Source organism: Prunus mume, linkage group LG8 (genome assembly GCF_029339155.1).
Source record: "Prunus mume cultivar Tortuosa linkage group LG8, ASM2933915v1, whole genome shotgun sequence".
NCBI lineage: Eukaryota > Viridiplantae > Streptophyta > Magnoliopsida > Rosales > Rosaceae > Prunus > Prunus mume.
Genome location: NC_142705.1, coordinates 7,017,872 through 7,037,431, shown reverse-complemented (window position 1 = coordinate 7,037,431; position 19,560 = coordinate 7,017,872). Strand labels below are relative to the sequence as shown.

The window sequence follows — 19,560 nt, the reverse complement described above, 5'->3', positions numbered from 1 at the left end:
CGAGCAATAAGAAGCAATCAGATTTCATCATCAATCTGGGCGGTCGTTAAATACAACTTATCTTTACACAACTCGTAATTAATTAGAGTAAATTAACATGACAAGAGCTTTCACACTAAACCAGAAATATGTGCATGTACCCCATTATGCATGGCAATCCCTTCTGGGAAATGTCCCATGGTAGTTAAAATTCTATTCAGTTTTTAAGGGCTATAATTGCCAAGGAGCGTTAAAATTGTGTTGGATTTTCTATGATATGATATGATTTGTTTTGTTTTTTTGATTGATAACATGCATTAAAATTTAATTTCGTGACACGTTATGATGATACGTGTTGTATTCGTATATGGCGAGATCAAGAATGCGGATTTTTACAGGTGGCAGTTGAAGATGTTGACCGTTACTTTGCTTAATTGTGTGAGGCAGTCGTTTTAGTTTCCAATATCCGGGGTCCAGACATATTAAGTTGATGCATGTCTGATTTAGAAAGGTAAACAGTGATCACTTGGCCGGAAATACACATGATTTTTTTGGCCTGAAGTGGTGGTCCACTAGCACATCTAAACTTATCATTTTTGGGGGATTTAAGTCATGTAATGATTTAGACACCTCAAAATGGGCCATGATTTATCAACTAATGAGGCATGGCTGTGGTTGCTCAGAGGTTTTCCACAGCGCGATTCACACTGCTAATGGATGAATGAAATGAATATTATTTGATGAAAATGAACGAGTGGGAAAATATCAAATCAAATCCCACAGGACATTGAATTAATTATTAAAATAATGATGATGTTATCATGATGCTAAAACACGCAATCTAGCTACCTAGCTCCTAATCCTGTAATCTTATCTTAGTTTTCAAGTATATTAACAGAACACAACACCGTTTAACACATTGCATTTCCATAAAATATTTGCAAGAGAAAAAAGAGGTTGAAATGGTGAGATGAAACAGTCAATGGCTCCAATGTCTAAACCTCGACAGCAACTTGACATGTATAAGGTCCGGCATCAAATCTTTCACCTTTCACATGGACAGACTCACCAATTGTTATGTGAAGCCTCAAACATACACTTCGCTACATGCTAATGAATCATCACTCACATTGAATAAAGAATTAGGTGGCCAGCTAGCTGTGCTAGCTTTAACCCTTGAGACAAATAGAAACTCCCAAATCAAGCTCGGTTTGTTTTCTAAGCACCATCAATTTGAATTAAAATTTAAGGAACAAAAATTCAATAAATTATTTAGTGAAATATGTACCTATCCGGGTCACTGTTCTTTGGCTTAGAAATATTAAATGACAAGATACGGTTAAGATGGATGGTTTTTTAAGTACCGTTTATAACAAAATTTCTGCCAACAAAATCTAGCACATTAGAAAGGGATTTAGAGCATTCACAATAGGCTCTCTAAACCATCTCCTTAGACAAATTTTAGGGAGAAATGATAAAAATACAACTCCAACCACGCTCCCTATTCACCTCCTAAAATAGGGAGTTCTCTAGGAGCTCCTAAATTTGAGGAGAGAGAAAGAACTCCTAGTGGCTCCCTATAATTTAATGTTGCTTTATTTAATGAGTATTTCAAACTTTTATTTAATGCTAACCATTTTTTATTTTATTTTATAATAGAGATGGACCAATCAAAAAAGAGTTATAGTATTTATGACTCTCCAAATTAGGGAATATGGCTGGAGTTGAAATTTTTTAGAGAGCTCTTAAAATAGTTTTCTTATATTTTTAGCTAAATTTTAGCTAAGAAATAGATAACATCATTGTGGATACTCTTAGTACCAAAAAAAGAAAAGAAGATGAATCAGGCATGCCATCACGAAGTGTTTTTCCTGATTAATTTTGAGAATCAAACAAAGTATTTGGTGTGAGCATTTATATTTGGATTGACAGACCCAAATATTAAATGCGACTAGCTCGAGGAAAGTCCACAATCGCAGCATATGTTTTTTGTCTTGCAGCCATGGTAGAACTTTTCGGACCCTTCATTTAAAATTTGTTGAAATTCGTTCACACCATTTATTATTGAGCTTGCTTGTTCTTTTATTAGTGTGATAATATTTGCAAAAGTTGAGTTCGTTTCTTGCAAGTTACAATATAGTTCCTCAATTGCAGAAAATTGAGATAACCAATTTAAATTCTGTTAACTAACTTCTGGCAACTATATAAAAAAATAATATAATGTGTATGAATTTAGTATGTTATCGCTCTTTTTAATAAAAAATAGTACTTGAAACAAAGTTATTTCAACCTTCTTCTTATTTAAATGAAAAAGAAAAATGATACTTTTCAATCATATACGGAAGCTTCATAATTTTTTTTTTCTCTATTAATTTCATTAATTCTAGAAGTATTCAATCGCTTTACTTCAGACAAAGTCAAATTAAAGCAATTTTCTCAAAAACAGAAGTAAAAGCTACCTACTCCCTTTTTTGGTTTATTTTGTATTTTGTTTTACATCGAAGTCGGTTGCAAAGCGGCGAAGAATGCCTTTATACGGCTTTAACTAATTGACCTAAATTCATGTACATATAGCAGATAATATCCCTCATCACTGTTTATATAGAAGGATGTTAGTACGTATCTATACGTCAAAGCAGTTTGGAAATCCATAAATCTCCCGTCTTTTCCCACCGTCTTCTGGTTTTACGTTTACTCATTCAGAGACAATAGTCCAACTTCCATCCTTACCACAAAATCATAAAATAATATTAAAACAAAAATAAAAGACAAACCCTTTTCAATTTATTCAATTCATTTGAATTCTAAATCGCGTGACTAAATTCAACAGCAGTACGCAAACTTTGTATATAAAAGGCCCCATAATATCTCATCCAACTTAGCAACATTTTGAGTTGCACACACAACAAACTACTCTACGCACCCAAAAAATACAAACCACATGGATTCTCTTCTCCAAGCCTTGCAAACCATACAACCCATGGCACTCTTCTTCATCGTCCCGTTCCTCTTCCTCTCCGGCCTAGTCCTCCAATACCGGTCTCGAAGACGCTCCCCCTACCCACCGGGCCCCACAGGCCTCCCCATCATCGGCAACATGCTGATGATGGACCAAATAACCCACCGAGGCCTTGCCAAGCTGGCCAAGCAATATGGCGGCATCTTCCACCTCCGCATGGGGTTCCTCCACATGGTCGGCATTTCAAACCCTGACGTGGCGCGCCAGGTCCTCCAAGTCCAGGACAACATCTTCTCCAACCGCCCCGCCACCATCGCCATCAGCTACCTCACCTACGACCGCGCCGACATGGCTTTCGCCCACTACGGTCCCTTTTGGCGCCAGATGCGTAAGCTCTGCGTGATGAAACTCTTCAGCCGGAAGCGCGCAGAGTCCTGGGACGCCGTGAGGGACGAGGTGGACACGGCGGTCCTTACCGTCGCTGTTCAGGCCGGTTCGGCTGTGAATATCGGGGAGCTGGTTTTTTCGTTGACGAAGAATATTATTTATCGGGCGGCCTTCGGGACGAGCTCGGACGAAGGGCAGGATGAGTTTATTGGGATATTGCAGGAATTTTCGAAGTTGTTCGGGGCTTTCAATATTGCGGATTTTATTCCTTGCCTTGGTTGGGTTGACCCTCAGGGGCTCAACAACAGGCTGGCTAGGGCTCGTCAGTCGTTGGATGGATTTATCGACAGCATCATAGACGACCACATGCAGAAGAAGAAGAACAGTGACGGATCGAATGGCGGTGAAACTGATATGGTGGATGAATTGTTGGCTTTTTACAGTGATGAAGCCAAAGTAAATGAGTCTGATGACAATTTGCAAAACGCCATCAACCTTACTAGAGATAACATCAAGGCCATCATCATGGTAAATTATTGCGCCTTCTATACCATACAAAACCACAATTAATTCGGAAAAATCTGAAAATGCTGACATATTATATTGTTAGACTGTAAATTTCTATCGTATAATATTATTTTGAATTAATTATAAATCAAATTGACATTCTAACAGCATAACATATCAGTCATTTAGTAAACTAAATAAATGAACTAATTAATTGACATGTGTCGCCTGCAGGATGTTATGTTTGGCGGGACAGAGACGGTGGCATCGGCGATAGAGTGGGCCATGGCGGAGCTAATGAGGAACCCAGATGAGCTAAAGAGGGTCCAACAAGAACTTGCTGACGTGGTGGGTCTTGATCGCCGACCTGAAGAGGGAGACTTTGAGAAGTTGACTTACCTAAAATGTGCACTTAAAGAGACACTGCGGCTACACCCTCCGATTCCACTGCTCCTCCACGAGACGGCGGAGGACGCGGAGGTGGCCGGCTACCACATCCCCAAAAAGTCACGCGTTATGATCAACTCGTGGGCCATCGGGCGTGACAAGGACTCGTGGGAGGACGCAGAGTCCTTCAAGCCCTCTAGGTTTTTGAAAGAGGGTGTGCCGGACTTTAAGGGGAGCAACTTCGAGTTCATTCCGTTCGGGTCCGGTCGGAGGTCGTGCCCGGGCATGCAGCTCGGGTTGTACTCGCTGGAGTTGGCGGTGGGGCATTTGCTCCACTGTTTTACGTGGGAGTTGCCTGATGGGATGAAACCCAGTGAGCTCGACATGAACGACGTGTTTGGACTCACCGCTCCCAGAGCGAGTCGACTCATTGCCGTACCGAGTAAAAGGGTGGTTTGTCCACTGTGATGATCTCATGACGAGGATGAGAAAAACTTGGTGTCCCAAAATTTCAAGTATACATAACAATGAAACGGCGACGCACAGGTAAATTGCGGGGGTTTTTTTCCTTTTTTTTTTTTTTTTTTATATTTAAAATGTTTGGGAACCCAGAAAACAAATAATTGAAAAGAGACTTTGGAAACAAGAAATGAGGGAATTTGTATTCTCTTTCTTTGTGTATAAACACTCTCTTTGATTTGTTTCATATGTATGGAAATTTGTCTTGGATTTCCTTTCTTTTCCCTCTTTTTTATTTTATTTTAATTTTCTTACTATTGTATTCAAATAATGGATCAATTTGAAAAAATATATATATATTTGTCACAGTGGAAAAAATATATATTATCATTGCAAACACTTGGTGTATAATTTTGTGTAATTTGTAACCCTTTTTTGGGTGCAAGTGAAAGTGTTCTCGTGACTTTAGGGAATATTTGTGGCTGGATGTGTGAATATTTATATTAAGTTTGTATATGCTTGCGACTGAAGTTGTTCATACTGTCATCAGCAGCTCCAAGAATTGACACTTTTGACTCTTTCGCTTGCTATATAGTGCTAAATGTGAATCTCAATATAAGGCTCTATGGTGCATGAATGAGTTAGAGCAAAGTATTTTGGTGGGTCCATTGACAAAGTTTCTCAATAAATCAATCATGCGATGAAAGAGATAGACACAATTATACTAATACAGAGCATCACGGCCAATATGCATCAAACACGTCCATGCAAAACAGTGTTGTAATGCGCTTGGTGTAATATACTAGGTACTCACGAAAATTATACTTGTACTGAGCACCGGAGCAGAGTCTGTGCCGGTGGTGCAATATGCATCAAACATGTGCGTGCAAAAAAGTGTTGTAATTGGCCTGGTGGCAACAAAACATGTTTGTACTTGGTACAATTGATACAGAGAAAGAGAGAGATATATATAAAATATATTGAGTTTAGGTAGGCAGTGAGGACGAGTGAGGAGGACGTGAGGCCTTTCTTGTGTTTTCTTTGGGTAGAATAATGAGACTGGGCATGAGATTGAGAGGTGAGGTGGGGGGAGGTTCCATCTGAGATTTCTCATCTTCAACAAACGTGGGATATGGACAATAGAGGACATAAGGGCCACCAATATGCAATCCAATCAGATTCTGTAGGATATTTGTATATTATATATCCATCCTTGTCCATTTTTGTAAAGTTGGTGGCTTGGTGCAATGGTGCTTGAATAAGACCCCACTGTGCTTAGAAGTTTAGCTTGCGTTTGGGAAATGGAGTGGGATTGAATACTATCCTATCCAATCCAGTTCAAACACACCAACCTATTTCTATCCCAATATATTATCTGGTTTTGTTTTTTATTTTTAAGGTCTCTGTAGTTGCGTTGCGTGTGTATGCGGCACTCAGATTAGACTGATGAGTTTTGAGGTCAAACTTTGGAACTCCCCAGGATGTAGATGCGTACAGAGAAGACCTAGAGACAGATGACATAGGTGTATGCATAGCTTGATGAATGCGTTTTTATTTGTTAGATTGGAGGAAACCAAACTAGTGGCGAATTCAAGATTCGAAATTCGGTTGGGCAAAACTTACATTTAAAACTCAAAGTTATGAGCAAATCTCATTAACAAAAAATAAAAATATACACCTAGTTGAAGGGATATAATGCGTTTTTAATAGTCACTGATTAATTGCAGAGCTATTAGTGGAAGGTTTTTTTTATTTTTTATTTATTTTTATTTTTATTTTTATTTTTATTTTTATTTAAAGAAACAAAATTATTATAGATGATATCAGACCCAGCCAAACCCAGCCCATGAACTTCCTTACCCATCATTTATTGACGTTGGACTTGCATCATATTGGCACAGGAGAGAGAGAGAGAGAGAGAGAGAGAGAGAGAGAGAGAGAGAGAGAGAGAGAGAGAGAGAGACTTAATTGAATTCTAATAAGATGAATATTTGGATTGCGTAATTGATTTCTTCCTTGGGCTAGGCCCCACTTACAATGTCCTAATCTTTCACATCTTTATCATATTTCTTAAAAATACAACAGCTTGTAACCCAAAAAAAATGAAAAGAAAAGAACAACACCTTGAAAAGAATGAACCTTTTCCCAGTTTCCCCTATTGGGTTTTGTCGTCGTTGACTATAAAAAAACGTTTACAACAAGATACGAAGCACAGCAAGACCAACAGCAGAAATGGAAACAAGAGTACCTATGCAGTATTTTATGACATCATATTTTGCTGCTTCCACCTGTGCCCTTAGAGCATGAATTTCCTGGTAATAATATACAAGTAATAGTTAGTATCAGAAATCGTCCACTCCTAGTTCAATCGGAAAAGTATTCGCACCAATTCTCACCCGATCAAGTTTGTTAGTAAGGTTATTAGTTTCTGCATTCTGATTTGATAGCTCTTCCCGTATCCTCCTACACTCGATAACCATAAGAATGAACAAGGAGGGTGAATATCATGACTGAAACAGAGGTTCCTGAGATGCTCAGAGGATAAAAAGTTTCAATGTAGTCATTTACCCCCTTTCAAGATTCAAGTCCAACCGCTGCCCTGCAGTAACTTTGTCGATTTCATACCTGCATCACAATGAAAATATTTGCATCGTGAAGATCATTACGAAAAAGCATACACACGGACAAGGAAACAGACAGAAAACGACAGTAAAGTAACTCCATAAATCAGACCTCAATTCGCTACGCATCTTCTCTATATCATTCCGAAGTTTTTCAGTCTCATGTTGCAACAAAGAAAAATGGTGTCCCTGCATCACATATTTTTCAATGAAATTACCAATAGAAGCTAGCCCAGGAACTAATAAATCCTTATTTTTCATTGCAAGGATTCTTTAGATAACATAAGAGTTCAGCCTCTTTAGAGTCTTCCAGGAATTTTTAAACAAATTAACCAACAAATCAAGGTCACTTGGAAAAGATAACTCAATAACTATCCTTCTTGTGATCAATTATATTGAAAAGAAAAAAAATCAATTTCATCTAAAATTGGTTCCAAATGGGTTCCTTAATTTCATTCCATCTCCCATATGCTGCCTATGAAATGAGAATTATGGTCTTCATAGAATAGTTTAGTAAATTCATGCCCAGAAAATCAAATGTTTCTTAGGAGACTGAAATGCCAACCAAAGTAACCAAATGTATGACTAAAATCTTAAATGTTTGGCTTATAGTTGCTGGTAAGATCCACAATCAGAAGCACGCCACACCATGCAACAGCCACCCAGAAAATGGAGGCATCATACTTTAGGTACATGAACACTACTAAACATTTTAATGTCCAAATATTATGATCAGCCATGATTGGGGCACAATCATTTATCATAATGCTCACACACATACAAAAACGGTGGGGACTGGGGGCATATTTCATGAAGATCACTATTTAGTCTAACTCAAAATTAGAGAGGAGAAGCAATAAAATCATGTTTATTGGTGTTAACGGGAGCTTAGAGACAACAGTTTCAGTTGAAATCTAATCTGGATTGGCATACCATCAATGATTTGGTGGTTATTTATGCACGATAAACACAACTGAAAAAAGAAACAGTTGTGACCAATTACAAAGGGTATTCCAGGTCACTCAGTCACAATGTTTGCATGCAAGACAATAATAAGATTTGGGATGGGAACTAGAAGAATATAATCCACAATCCCTGGCTGCTCATAATCAACAGAAGTTAAACAGGCGACATAAGTTCTTGGTTTGCCAAAAGAACCAAACAAAGACATTACCAGAAAGAAAATTCAACAACAATCAAATAGAAAACCACCAGCCCGACGTAGTGATTAACATAAGGAACTAGTAAGTACCTGTGCGCTTTGAATTTCGGATTTGAATTTGGACAAATTGGATTCTTGGATCATCTCGGTCTGATATTATACACACACAAAACCCAATCGGATAATTAAATTGTCTCCTCATGAATTGATGAACGCCAATATACACAGAGATAATCAAGCATAGAAAAGTAACAGTAAAAATGAGAGTCACTTACTTTCTGCATCTCTCCTTTGGAAACAAATGAATTAGACACATTTTCCAAGCTATCGTTCAAAACTTCAGTAATGGCAGCTGTTATCGCCTCGGCATGCTTTGAGGGCACGCCTTGGCCCTCTAACCTCCTAACCTAGACGAAATGCAGCATATAATTAGGCTCAATTACAGCCTACTCCAATGTCACTGTAATTTCTTTTGCCATTTGAGATTTTCACAAACTTATCATTTTCAGAAATTCAAATAACATCGTATAGATAAATTTGGAAAATTGAATGTAAGAGAAAGCGATGTGATTGCTCACCAAGGCTAATGTGTCGACGAGAAACAATCGCTTTCCATTAGATTTGACGAGCTGAGAAGTCAGTCTGCAATCCAAATGCCTGTACTCCAAAGACGGAGACACCGCAACTTTCGAAGCAGCAGGACCTCCGAAACCGGACAATCCGAACCCCGAATTGGTTCCTAATTGCCCGACCCGTTTACAAGCCGCAGCAGCGGCCATTCGAATTCGATTTCCGCAGAACCTGATTTCCGAATGCTAATTGAAAATCCCAAGCCCCAAAAATATCAATCGATTCTGAAACCTCCTTTGACCGGTCAAACAAATCGCGCGAAGAACAATGACAGAATCTTCACACAGGGAAGAGAAATGCGAACCGTTTGGTTACTGAGAAAACGCAAGGAAACGCGAGAATGCAATAATGAAACGAAAACTGAATCCGATCCAGTACCTGTATCGGAAAAGCTACGAAACGGGGCTAAGAGCGTTAGGAGAAGAAGAGAGAGAAGGCTTTATTGTTAGCTGAGAAATCCAAAAGGAGAGGATGAACCTGGATAGGCTTGTTTGTCCTTGTGTCCTTCTCGGGATTCGCGAAGAGAAGAAAGAGAGGAGGATCAGCAAAGAAAGAGTTTGGGTTTGATTTCGCGGTTGCTTGCTAGCTTGCTGCTATTTTATTAGCCTTCGCACCACCTTTTTCTATTTTTATTTTTGCGAACTACTAATAATTGAACACAAACTGCTAATTATCTTAAGCACGTTTCTTAATTAAGTAGTTATATTATCGTCTCTACGATAATTCCGACCTTTTTAGCTGGAGGCAGGCAGGTCCACTGGTCATGGGGGTAATTAAACTTTGGCTTTTCTAATGAACCAGCTCACAAGACCAATACATTATCTTCATCCAGTCTTACTGGTTTAGTCAGAGAAACCCCCATTACCCAAAAATAAAATAACAAAGAAAAAAATATGGACTGGAATTCGAATATGGCAAGAGAAAAATGAATATCAAGATGTGCGTGTGCAAGTACATTAATGTCGCTCACACTTGCGTGTGCACGACGCGCATATATTAATGTCGACTATGCGTGCGCGTACACGAACATTTGCACACGTACATTCGCTCACAGACGGATGCATGTGTAGAGAAGAGACATAAACTCCATTCCTTCCTTGCAACACCACCTCAGCTAAATTCAATTCACTTACATGATAGCTATGCGACCGGTTCTGTGAGAAAGGTTTACAAAGGTTGTATATGAGAATCATAACGTTAAAAGTAGTGTATATCAGGGTTGTATGCTAGTGTTATGGCAATCGTACGGCAAGATTAGCAAATAGCACAATTTGGATTTCATTGTATCAAACATAACAGAACCCCTTGTTCAGACCCCAAAAAAAAACAGAACCTCTTGTCACATTCCTCCACCACTAAATAAACAATTAGAGAACAAATAATAATCACCATCTACGACTAGCAGTTGCACTAACATTATATTGCTCAAAATGTGGAGTGAGGTGTTATAAACAAGCACAGAAACCAGGTCGACTTGAAGCCGAATCCCGCTTCTTGAGTATATTTATTCGGTCGTCCAATATCTTCAACAAGCCATCTTACTTTGATCTCCCTCTGTATGGGAACAAAAAATCTGAGAGACTTCCTTTAATGTAGTTACCTACTTTATACACGTTCTTAGTCACCCCTGAAGCAACAAGATCTGCATTTCTTGAAAACCTACACATTCGTTAACAAACACCAGATAAGATAACCCTTACGAAATAAGGCTGAAAGTTTCGCAAAACCAGGATTTCATATTCTTCACTTGAATAGTCTAGTCATAGCTTACTTGTTCAAGAAAACAGTTCCGGCAGATTGAGTAGGTGGCTGGTGCCTCTGAGTCTGAGGGACTTCACGAGCATCTAGAAGGTAAAGAAAAGGGATAAATAGCTGACAACAGATGATAATGTAACATTTATAGAAACCAAATACTATATAGTTAATATATTCTTAACCAAAGCGACCATCTCAGGAATGTATATCAGTAACTAGCAGAATTAAGCTAAGTTCAGTGGAATTATACTCGCACGATCTCACTATCTACATGTCATTTTTGCAGGAAGACCTTGACTATATTGAAGGCAAACTATTGTAAGAAACACCTGGAAAGAGAATGACAAGTTTAAAAAAAAAAAAAGAGACTGGCAAACAAATTTTTTTTCATTACCCTCTTTGTGATGAACATGGGTAGAAACAGGAGCGGCAGCTGGTGATGTTTTATGGATTCTTTTGCCAACCAAAAGCTGCAGCAACTCATTTAGTCAGATTGCTTGCTAAACAAAAACTAATGCACGCAAAAGGAGCTGTTTAATTAGAAATTTCATGTGCCCATAAAGTCAACTTGCTACACAGACCATATTACTTCCAGCTATCTAAGAACGATCCTGCTCCAATTTGCACCAAAACTCAAAAGTCACGACCTCCGTGAATAGCTCATAGCTGATTATCATTATCATACAATATATTGAGATCTCGTATAACATGATCTCATTATGTAAACTGTAAAGCAAGGTAAAGTAATAACTAATCCAATTAACATCAAAATTAAATTAAAAGACAAAGAAAAACAATTGCAAATCTCCATGCATTTAAGCAACCAATTAAAGTCAATAAGCAAGCACATGAACCCCCACATCTCATATAAGCACATAATAAAATGTTTCATTGTGTGTGAGTTTCTGAGCGAAAGAGAGAAAGAGAGGGTGAGAGATTACCTCCAAGCCAACACAAACGGGCAATTCTGATGTGTTCTTTTGAGAAGGGTCTTCTTTAATTCGATCCAAATACATAGAGTAACCAGCACAAGCATAACGAAAATCAGCAAGATGTCGATCCTCTTTAGAAGCCTCCATCTCAGTTGCTACAACTACTGAGTCAGGCACTGGTCACCAAATCTACATATTAGTAGGTAGGCCAATACGACTTTCATATATATATATATATAAAGTTTCAACTGGCAAAAAGGAGAGCACAAAGCAAACAATCTAATCCAGAAAAAATAAATGTGGTTCTAAAATCAAATTTACAAAACTAGCAAAGAAAGATGAATCCTTTATAGGAAAAGCAAAAAAATAAGCTGTCTGCAGCTCAAAGATGATGACTTTTTCCTAACCTAAACTTTCATGAATGAATCTCAAATATAAGGTGAAAAGCTAAAACCTGGTTTACAAAATTTAAATTTAAAAAGAAACAGAATTCAGACACCGAAACCCTAAAAGTTAGAATTCTCTAAGAGAACCGAAAGTTCCGCAATCGATCAGATGTCTCGTGAATTAATTAAAAAAAATAGGTCGGTTGGTTATGGAACTAATGTTTAATTGTTTGTTTTTCTCGAGAACCCAACGAAAAATAACAAGGAAGGAAAAAGAGAAGGGAAGTTTTACAGAAGAGAGACCTTGAGGGAGGGTGCGAGGAACGCCGAGGCAGATAGGATTGTAAGCATTGGATTTGAGAGCGGTTGAATAATAAAGTGTTCCTTTGCATGATCTCCCTTTCTTCGAGACATTTTCTGGGCCTTTCTCTTTCTCTGTACTCTTATTCGTAGCCATGGCGTCGGCGTCGTCGTCGTCCCCACTGTGACTCTGACTCTCTTCTCATCCTGTCGCGCGGGTTTGGCTCTCTCGGTTTTTTGTACTCCATTTTGAGTGTAGCCGGGCGGCTATACTTATTTCTGACACGTGGCGTTTAATCGATAGAGGGTCTTCATTAAAAATAATAATAATAAATCATACAGCCGCACGGCTATACTCCATTTTTATAATATAAAAAAATGTGTTGACACGTGACCCTAATGGTTGGGGGTCCTTTTTTTATATTAAAAATTGTATAGCCGGCCGGCTATACCAAGTTTTTAATTTTTTTTTAACAGTATAGCCGTACGGCTATACGATTTAGATTTTTTTTTTTCTAATTTTTATTTTCAAAATAGTTTAGCCATGCGGCGTTACTGATTTTTTTAAAATTATATTTAATAAATAGTATAGACGAGTTGCTATAGTCTTTTATGTATGTATACATATATAAATGTACGTATGTATTTTTCAACAATACATTTGTGTTCTATACACGTCTCACGTTTTTAAAAAAAAGCATACAATAGTCATATTGTATATGTATGTAAGTATTTCTAATATTTTTTATACTTACATTTTACAAAAATTTCAATAAGACACACAAAATTCACATATTATACAAATAATTCTCACATATTATTGAATAAGAATAGCATATGCTATAAAAAATATATTAAAATATCATATAGTGGAAGATTAATATCTACTTTGGATATGTTGTAAATTAATATCTATAAGGTACAAACTAATGCAACCAGGAGGGATTTTTTATTAAATAGTATAGCCTCGTGGCTATACCATTTAAATATAATGTATTTAAATAGTATAGTCAGATCTGTGATTTTTTTATATAAAAAAAGAGGGTGGCGCCACACGTGGTTTTACTCGCACGGAATAATAAAATAAGGGTGGTGCTAGAGGCACCAACTTTGGGCACCAACTCTCTAATAGAGGTGGAGCCCGCCAATACACCGGGACCCACGCTCTATTAGAGAGTTGGTGCCCAAAGTTGGTGCCTCTAGCATTTTTTATAAAATAAAGTGTAACAAGTAGGTTTTTAATGAATTTACCGGACTTTATTTTTTATTTTTATTACTTAACAATTCTTTTTTACCATTTCTTACCTAAAATATTTTTACAAATTTATAAATAAACCCGATCCTAGACATATATTTATAAAAAAACTCAAACACTATTTAAACATAAAAACACACCCAAAATCAACAATTGTATATTTTTTAGGTGTGTTTATAAATGGGTTCTGAGTGTGTGTAATTATGAGTTTTGGGTGCGTTTATAAAGTGTTTTGGGTGTTGGGTTTTTTTATAATTTCAACTCCTATTTTGGGTGTTTTAATGAAACTCCCAAATATTTTAGTATATTGATTTGTTCAAAAAAAATCTATCCCAATGGTTTTTTTTTTTTTTTTTTTTTTTTTTGGTATCAAGAAAACAATTATCTTCTCATTTTCAGTAAGGCATTGCATGAATCATCTTACAATCCATGGTTTTACTAACATCTGATATGGTGAAATTTTATTTTAACTGTGAGTTATATGTATTTGGTTTTTAAATGAAGATATTTAGAAACTCAAAAAAAAAAAAAAACAAGCAATAGTTTAAAGTTAACACCTCTAAATTAATCTAATATACGGGAGATGAATTCGAACTTGGGTGCAAAGAGTCGGGCTCACTGCCCTGTCTAACTGCCTAACCCTCGTCTGCCCAGAAACTTTTTGTTTCAAATGAGGTTAAATGAAGATATCCAGCCTTGCCAAATAGTATACAGGCAAAGGGCACAACACAAGAACATTACCAAAAGAGCAAGATATCTCAAAATATGTACACATTTTATTCAAGCATTTGAGACGCATTTTTGTTCTCTTACAGTAAGATGTGGAAGACAGACATGGATGGAGTGACCAAGTACGGAAACAAGAAGCTGGATCCACCTGGTGTTCTTCTTCTTCCCCCACACAAACCAGGAAAAGGAAGAGTGGTGGTAGTGAAGTTACAGTTTCATCGTATGCAAATAGTGCTCCGGAAAACAGGATAATAGGCCTCCAGTTCAAGCAGATCCAGGATCTGCTGTGCGCCCCAAAGATAGGAAGAGTGGGCATCAATCACATCTGTTACATCAACCTGCAAATACCAAAGAAAGCATACTGATGTTGTTAAGGGTTTCAATCGATATCCCCCTTCAAACTCTAAGTTATGTACTGCTTTTCAGCAACTATCTCAAGCAGTAAGCTCTATTCGGGGAACACAGAATTTTAGTTGAAGTAATGCGCTCCCAAGAGCAACTGAGATGGCAGAGAGAGACAGAGAGAGATGAAGAGAAAACTTACATTCTCAATCCCTTCAACTTTTATTGGTTGAATTCCGGCTAATCCTCGAGAAAGTAGACTGTTCAAAAGTGATCATTAGTTACTATTATGGAAATCGACAAATAAAAATCTATCAGCATAGTAGAGCTGCAATAAACTGACCCCCACCCCATCCCATTTGCTTCTATCAAATCCTTGAAATGGGCACGTAATTGTATTCATAAACAAGTGTATAGCCATCAAGTTGTAAGCTAGTTCAAGGTTGAGATGTGTTCTCTGGTGTGCTTGGGCATTAAGAGGGGGGAGAGAGAGAGAGACCTGCCTAACATGTTTCCTACAGTAAATCAACCACCAATTCCTAAAATTTGCTGGTATGACCAAAGGCTCTACCAAAACAATCTCCCATTCTGCATACCTGGCACGGAAAGCAATCCCAAGCATCCAATCATTTGTGGAGTAGGCATTGACAAATCTTCCAGCCACCATCTGCAAATATCAGGAGGTAGTAAACACTTGCACCAAATTTATAATAAAACTCTGCAAACTTCGGAGGTGGAGAAAAAGGAAAGAAAAAAAAAAAACCAATTTTGCAATCACCTTTCTAGCAGCTTCCCATTTCTCATCTGCGATCGAGATGGGTGCTCCAAGAAGAACAACTCTTTCTACAAGTTCAGCTGCCAAGAAATAATTATTAATCCAGGATAGAGGAGATAGATGAGCAATTATTATCACTTACCATTCTTTTCAGTTTCTGCCAAACACTGCAGACACTTGAAAATTACTCGTGCTCCAAGTGAGAAACCCACCAGTGTTACAGGCCTGAAGTCCACGAAATCCCGAGCGAACAAAAATTATTTGGATTGGTTTTTTAGGAATTTCTGAAGTAATGAGATAACAATAATTTCAAGTTATGATGTTGACCTGTTCCCATGAATTCCTTTTAATAACACCTCAGCAAGCAGCCTTCCTGCTTTGTCTGACCTGGAATATAAAAAAAAGGTTGAACAAGTCTAGATTGAAACTCACAACAAACATTGCTACTCTAGAGTAACTCCAGCATTCCTGACCAAAGCTTCTGGAAATCACAAAGAAGAATGAACTTAAAAGAAAGATTTTCCCACTCTTCTTGATAGGGGAGAAAAAGGACCTGTCCACAGCAATTGCCCATTTGCTATCTATAAAATCAGCAGCTGCAAGTAATGTTGCAGGCCAAGCCAGTGCAGTAACAAGAGTGCCTAACACAGTCATCATTGCACCTTGCTTCATCAACCCCATTGCAATTCCTACATCAACCAGAGGTAATCTCAATATCATGTGCAATTTATATCGTCATATTACCAGTAAATAACAACAATCCAAACCAATTACTTGAAGTAAGCCAATCCTGAATTGCAGTGCTAACTGCAATTAGATTCTTTGACTCCCAGACCAGCGCATACCTATAGATTTGTTAAGGTCATAATAGATAATTCATCTGTAAGTTCCATTTATGGATTTCAAAGGCCTGGATCAGTTCAGTTTAATTTTCAGGTTCTTCAAACATGTTGAAGAGTAGTAAAAATATCTGTACCTTTCCAAATTGTCATCCTGTCCCTCCCAAGGCCTTACAAAATCTTCCTTATCAAAAACAAATCCTGAAACCAAGATCTCAACTGCTAGCCTCTGAGAGATAAGGTGAGAAAAATTACAGTTTGAACCACTAATTATAGATATGTGTGTGTAAAGAGAGAGAGACAGTAAAAACAAAACAATAGCCCACCGGACTATAGTAAAAGTGCTCCCTATGGTAGAATAATAAGAAAAAAAATACTAAAATAGAATTTGGAGCTATAAAAAACTCACGCCCTGGTTATGATTTTCTCCTATAGCGCTGAACTCAAATTCATCTACACTTCCAGTTCTTCTAGCCATTTTGCTCCCTGTGAGTCCAGCTCCAGCAGCTTGATTGAATGGAGAGTGAGCAGTAGACCATAAATTAGTTCGCACAAATACAATATGAATATGAAATATGAAACTGTTTGTAGATACAAAAGATGAATCCCACAGAAACAAAAAAGAGCAAATCAGATGATTCAACAACAATAAAAACCTATTCACCTCCAAATGATGCAGCAACAACAACAGAACCAGCAACAGTTCCGGCAGCACTTGCAGCTGCAGCAAACCCGCTTGCTCCAATTATTGGGATGAGAGTGCCCAATGTTGGAGCTAGAGCACCAAGTCCTGCGGCAATTGCTGGGGCTGCTAATCCTGTAGAAAAGTAAAACTACACAAATTGGAAGACCAAAACCGTTGAAGCTGAAGAACTTGTAGAAGGATTTTAAATTCTTCTACAATGAGTAAAGATTTTTTTAGGGTCTCATACCACCAGTTATTGTCAGCAACGTTCCTCCGGTTATTGCAGCTGCGCCAATGATACCACCACGCTTCCATTTAGCCCATTTGCTTTTTGGTGACTGGGTTTCTTCTTTTTCTTCTTCCTTTTTCACTAATGCCATTGCAGAGCAAGCAACCATTGTCTCAATGACTTCCTACAAAGCAAAGTTTAGGACAAAAAGCATAAAACGTGACCATAATGAAGAAGGGAATGTAGTTGCTGTCAATTTGTATCGAAATACGATACTATCCTGATCTTGGTCATTAAAAAAGAAAATGAGGAAGTATCTTTTCATACTGATCATATCATAAGACACCTAACTAACCTAAGAACATTTCAACCTAAGCACATGTAGAATAAATAAGGAGGGAACTCAGAGGACGAACATAGATACCATTTTCATCCACTTGACATCAAGCCAAGTTGCAAGCAATCGCAGAGCTACACGATGCCGAGCATCATAACCCTTTCTTCGACGGGTACATTTCTTGTTGTCTTCCCGTTTATCAGCCAGACAAGCTGAAAGAAGCTCGTAGAGAACCGTAACTTTCCTCTGATAACTGAGCATTGTCAACTCTCCAATAGTTTTCTCACGAATCTCACTGCTAGCCGCAAGTGCGTCTTTGGCACTAACCAGATTACCACCAGTGTCTTGCTGATTTTCCAAAAGTGCACCCACTCCTTCACTGTTTTGTGTCACATCAGCTGTGGAGCATTTCTGCATCAGATTTTCCAACTGCACATCCTCTCCTTCAATTTTTTGTTTCACCTCAGCTGTGGACCTTTTCTCCTGCGGACTTTCCAAATGCTCATCCGCTGCTTCAATGTTTTTTTTAACCTCAGCTGTGGAGAATTTCTCACGGCATTCATTTTCATATTCACGATGCTTTTCCTTCTTAGATTGGGAAGACTCTGAAGTCTTTTCCATGCTAAGTGCCATAGCATCAACAGTTCTGGACAAAGCAAGTTCTTGATCTGCACTTTGTGAACCATCCTTATCACCATCACCACCTTCTTCAGCAAGCAACCTCAAGAACTATGATAAAGTCAAAAAAAACATAGCAAAGATAATTTTAAATATATATATATATATATATACATAAATTAACCCAAAATAAAATGGTGATCTAAATATTGGAACAAACAGACGTACTGCTCCAACATGATGGCTAGCGGGAGAAGTAGCAGCGCTTTCCTGAAGTCCGGACCAGGCTGCAGAATCAATCTCCAGAAACCTATTCACAACATGAGCATTATTGAAAATGCCTTAGGGTAGCGAAAGTCCAACAATTCAAATCCCTTATTATATAAATTCACTTCACCGCTCCACTAATATTCAGGGTTGAAAGATCAGATAAAATAAATATATATAAAAAATGAAATTGAGGAGTGAAATGGACCTGAAAACGGGTGGGAGGAGACCCGAGTTTTCATGGACCCAAAGCTCCGGGCCGTCGGAGACGGAGTCGGCGCTGCTGACACTACTGGTCCGCTCCTCGGTTGATTCTTCTTCTCCAGAGGACAATCGCAGGGGATGGGTCTGGTGGATCTGAGCCTGGTGAAGAGCGAACGCGAACAGAGCTCCGGCGGCGTACCTCTGCGTCGGCGTCAAGAACGACGTCGTTGCCATGAGTCTCAGATAACTGAATTCATAGGAGTTCGGTGATTTTTGTGTTAATTGTAGTAGTTATTTTGTGGTTAAACTAATAGTGACCAAAATTCAATCGCGCGAGAATTGGCAATGTTGTTGATTCAACCTGAAGCCCTCGACGCTCGAGTTTTAAATTGAAATAAATATTCAACTTCCTCTCCTCCCCCTGGCTCCTCCGCACCAGAGACAGCTAGCCACGACGTCGTTTTTATTTGCTTGCCCACGCGGCAACGTGAAGAGTTGTTTTCGATACATTAGCAGCTAGCTACACGTCTCATTTCAAATTGCTAATTTCTCATAAATAAATAAAATTACTATTTTCTATCCTTAAATTAGACAGCATTTCTTTATAATTGGACTAATATTGGGACGTCTTCCAACGTTGCATTAAAAAGAAAAATACTGCTACAGAGGAATAGCTAATTAGGTATTTGGGAGTGCTTTTGACAGGTCAAAAAGCATTTTTGGTCAACCAAAAACATTTGTGATAGCATTTGATAGAAGAACTTTTATAAGTAGAACTTACAAAAGCACTTTATGGAGAGAAGCACATGGAATCAC

At 38.1% G+C, this 19,560-nt stretch overlaps 4 protein-coding genes across 5 annotated transcripts; 1 reads left to right on the top strand and 3 right to left on the bottom strand.

Moving 5' to 3' along the window:
- Positions 1-2,860: 2,860 nt before the first annotated feature.
- FAH1 (ferulic acid 5-hydroxylase 1) lies at positions 2,861-4,948 on the top strand. Its single transcript, XM_008243559.2, has 2 exons — positions 2,861-3,853; positions 4,067-4,948. The coding sequence occupies exons 1-2, from the start codon at positions 2,921-2,923 to the stop codon at positions 4,685-4,687; spliced, it is 1,554 nt and encodes a 517-aa protein (XP_008241781.2). The 5' UTR covers positions 2,861-2,920; the 3' UTR covers positions 4,688-4,948.
- A 1,698-nt stretch (positions 4,949-6,646) lies between these two features.
- On the bottom strand, positions 6,647-9,664 carry LOC103340173 (coiled-coil 90B-like protein (DUF1640)). 2 transcript variants are annotated; one of them, XM_008243561.2, is made up of 8 exons: positions 9,470-9,660; positions 9,040-9,368; positions 8,737-8,868; positions 8,552-8,611; positions 7,412-7,488; positions 7,247-7,303; positions 7,075-7,141; positions 6,647-6,990 (listed from the first exon to the last, which is right to left on the bottom strand). In XM_008243561.2, exons 2-8 carry the CDS (start codon positions 9,238-9,240, stop codon positions 6,871-6,873), a joined length of 714 nt encoding a protein of 237 aa, XP_008241783.2. In that variant the 5' UTR covers positions 9,241-9,368; positions 9,470-9,660; the 3' UTR covers positions 6,647-6,870. The 2 variants fall into 2 exon arrangements, with proteins under 2 accessions (XP_008241783.2, XP_008241782.2); XM_008243560.2 differs by having other exon boundaries at positions 9,040-9,664.
- Positions 9,665-10,345: 681 nt separating this feature from the next.
- LOC103340174 (altered inheritance of mitochondria protein) lies at positions 10,346-12,681 on the bottom strand. Its single transcript, XM_008243562.2, has 5 exons — positions 12,468-12,681; positions 11,788-11,954; positions 11,241-11,316; positions 10,863-10,935; positions 10,346-10,750 (listed from the first exon to the last, which is right to left on the bottom strand). Exons 1-5 carry the CDS (start codon positions 12,619-12,621, stop codon positions 10,630-10,632), a joined length of 591 nt encoding a protein of 196 aa, XP_008241784.1. The 5' UTR covers positions 12,622-12,681; the 3' UTR covers positions 10,346-10,629.
- Positions 12,682-14,366: 1,685 nt separating this feature from the next.
- Positions 14,367-19,383, bottom strand: LOC103340175 (transmembrane/coiled-coil protein (DUF726)). The gene is made up of 16 exons (XM_089042318.1): positions 19,106-19,383; positions 18,749-18,991; positions 18,502-18,583; positions 17,743-18,384; positions 17,337-17,502; positions 17,069-17,221; positions 16,814-16,911; positions 16,542-16,633; positions 16,340-16,410; positions 16,119-16,254; positions 15,893-15,952; positions 15,708-15,790; positions 15,569-15,645; positions 15,387-15,457; positions 14,993-15,050; positions 14,367-14,786 (listed from the first exon to the last, which is right to left on the bottom strand). Exons 2-16 carry the CDS (start codon positions 18,976-18,978, stop codon positions 14,664-14,666), a joined length of 2,142 nt encoding a protein of 713 aa, XP_088898444.1. The 5' UTR covers positions 18,979-18,991; positions 19,106-19,383; the 3' UTR covers positions 14,367-14,663.
- Positions 19,384-19,560: the final 177 nt, after the last annotated feature.

Excerpts from the sequence above, each read along its gene's own strand:
- FAH1 (XM_008243559.2), top strand. The coding sequence starts at position 2,921 with ATGGATTCTCTTCTCCAAGCCTTGCAAACCATACAACCCATGGCACTC. Across the intron at positions 3,854-4,066 it reads ACATCAAGGCCATCATCATG|GATGTTATGTTTGGCGGGAC; the intron begins GTAAATTATTGC and ends TGTCGCCTGCAG.
- LOC103340173 (XM_008243560.2), bottom strand. The coding sequence starts at position 9,240 with ATGGCCGCTGCTGCGGCTTGTAAACGGGTCGGGCAATTAGGAACCAAT. Across the intron at positions 8,869-9,039 it reads TCGTCGACACATTAGCCTTG|GTTAGGAGGTTAGAGGGCCA; the intron begins GTGAGCAATCAC and ends CATTTCGTCTAG. Across the intron at positions 7,304-7,411 it reads AAGATGCGTAGCGAATTGAG|GTATGAAATCGACAAAGTTA; the intron begins GTCTGATTTATG and ends ATTGTGATGCAG.
- LOC103340174 (XM_008243562.2), bottom strand. The coding sequence starts at position 12,621 with ATGGCTACGAATAAGAGTACAGAGAAAGAGAAAGGCCCAGAAAATGTC. Across the intron at positions 11,955-12,467 it reads TCCTCGCACCCTCCCTCAAG|TGCCTGACTCAGTAGTTGTA; the intron begins GTCTCTCTTCTG and ends TTTGGTGACCAG. Across the intron at positions 11,317-11,787 it reads CCGTTTGTGTTGGCTTGGAG|CTTTTGGTTGGCAAAAGAAT; the intron begins GTAATCTCTCAC and ends GAGTTGCTGCAG.
- LOC103340175 (XM_089042318.1), bottom strand. The coding sequence starts at position 18,978 with ATGGCAACGACGTCGTTCTTGACGCCGACGCAGAGGTACGCCGCCGGA. Across the intron at positions 16,912-17,068 it reads TGTTGCTGCATCATTTGGAG|CTGCTGGAGCTGGACTCACA; the intron begins GTGAATAGGTTT and ends CATTCAATCAAG. Across the intron at positions 15,953-16,118 it reads TGGGCAATTGCTGTGGACAG|GTCAGACAAAGCAGGAAGGC; the intron begins GTCCTTTTTCTC and ends TTTATATTCCAG.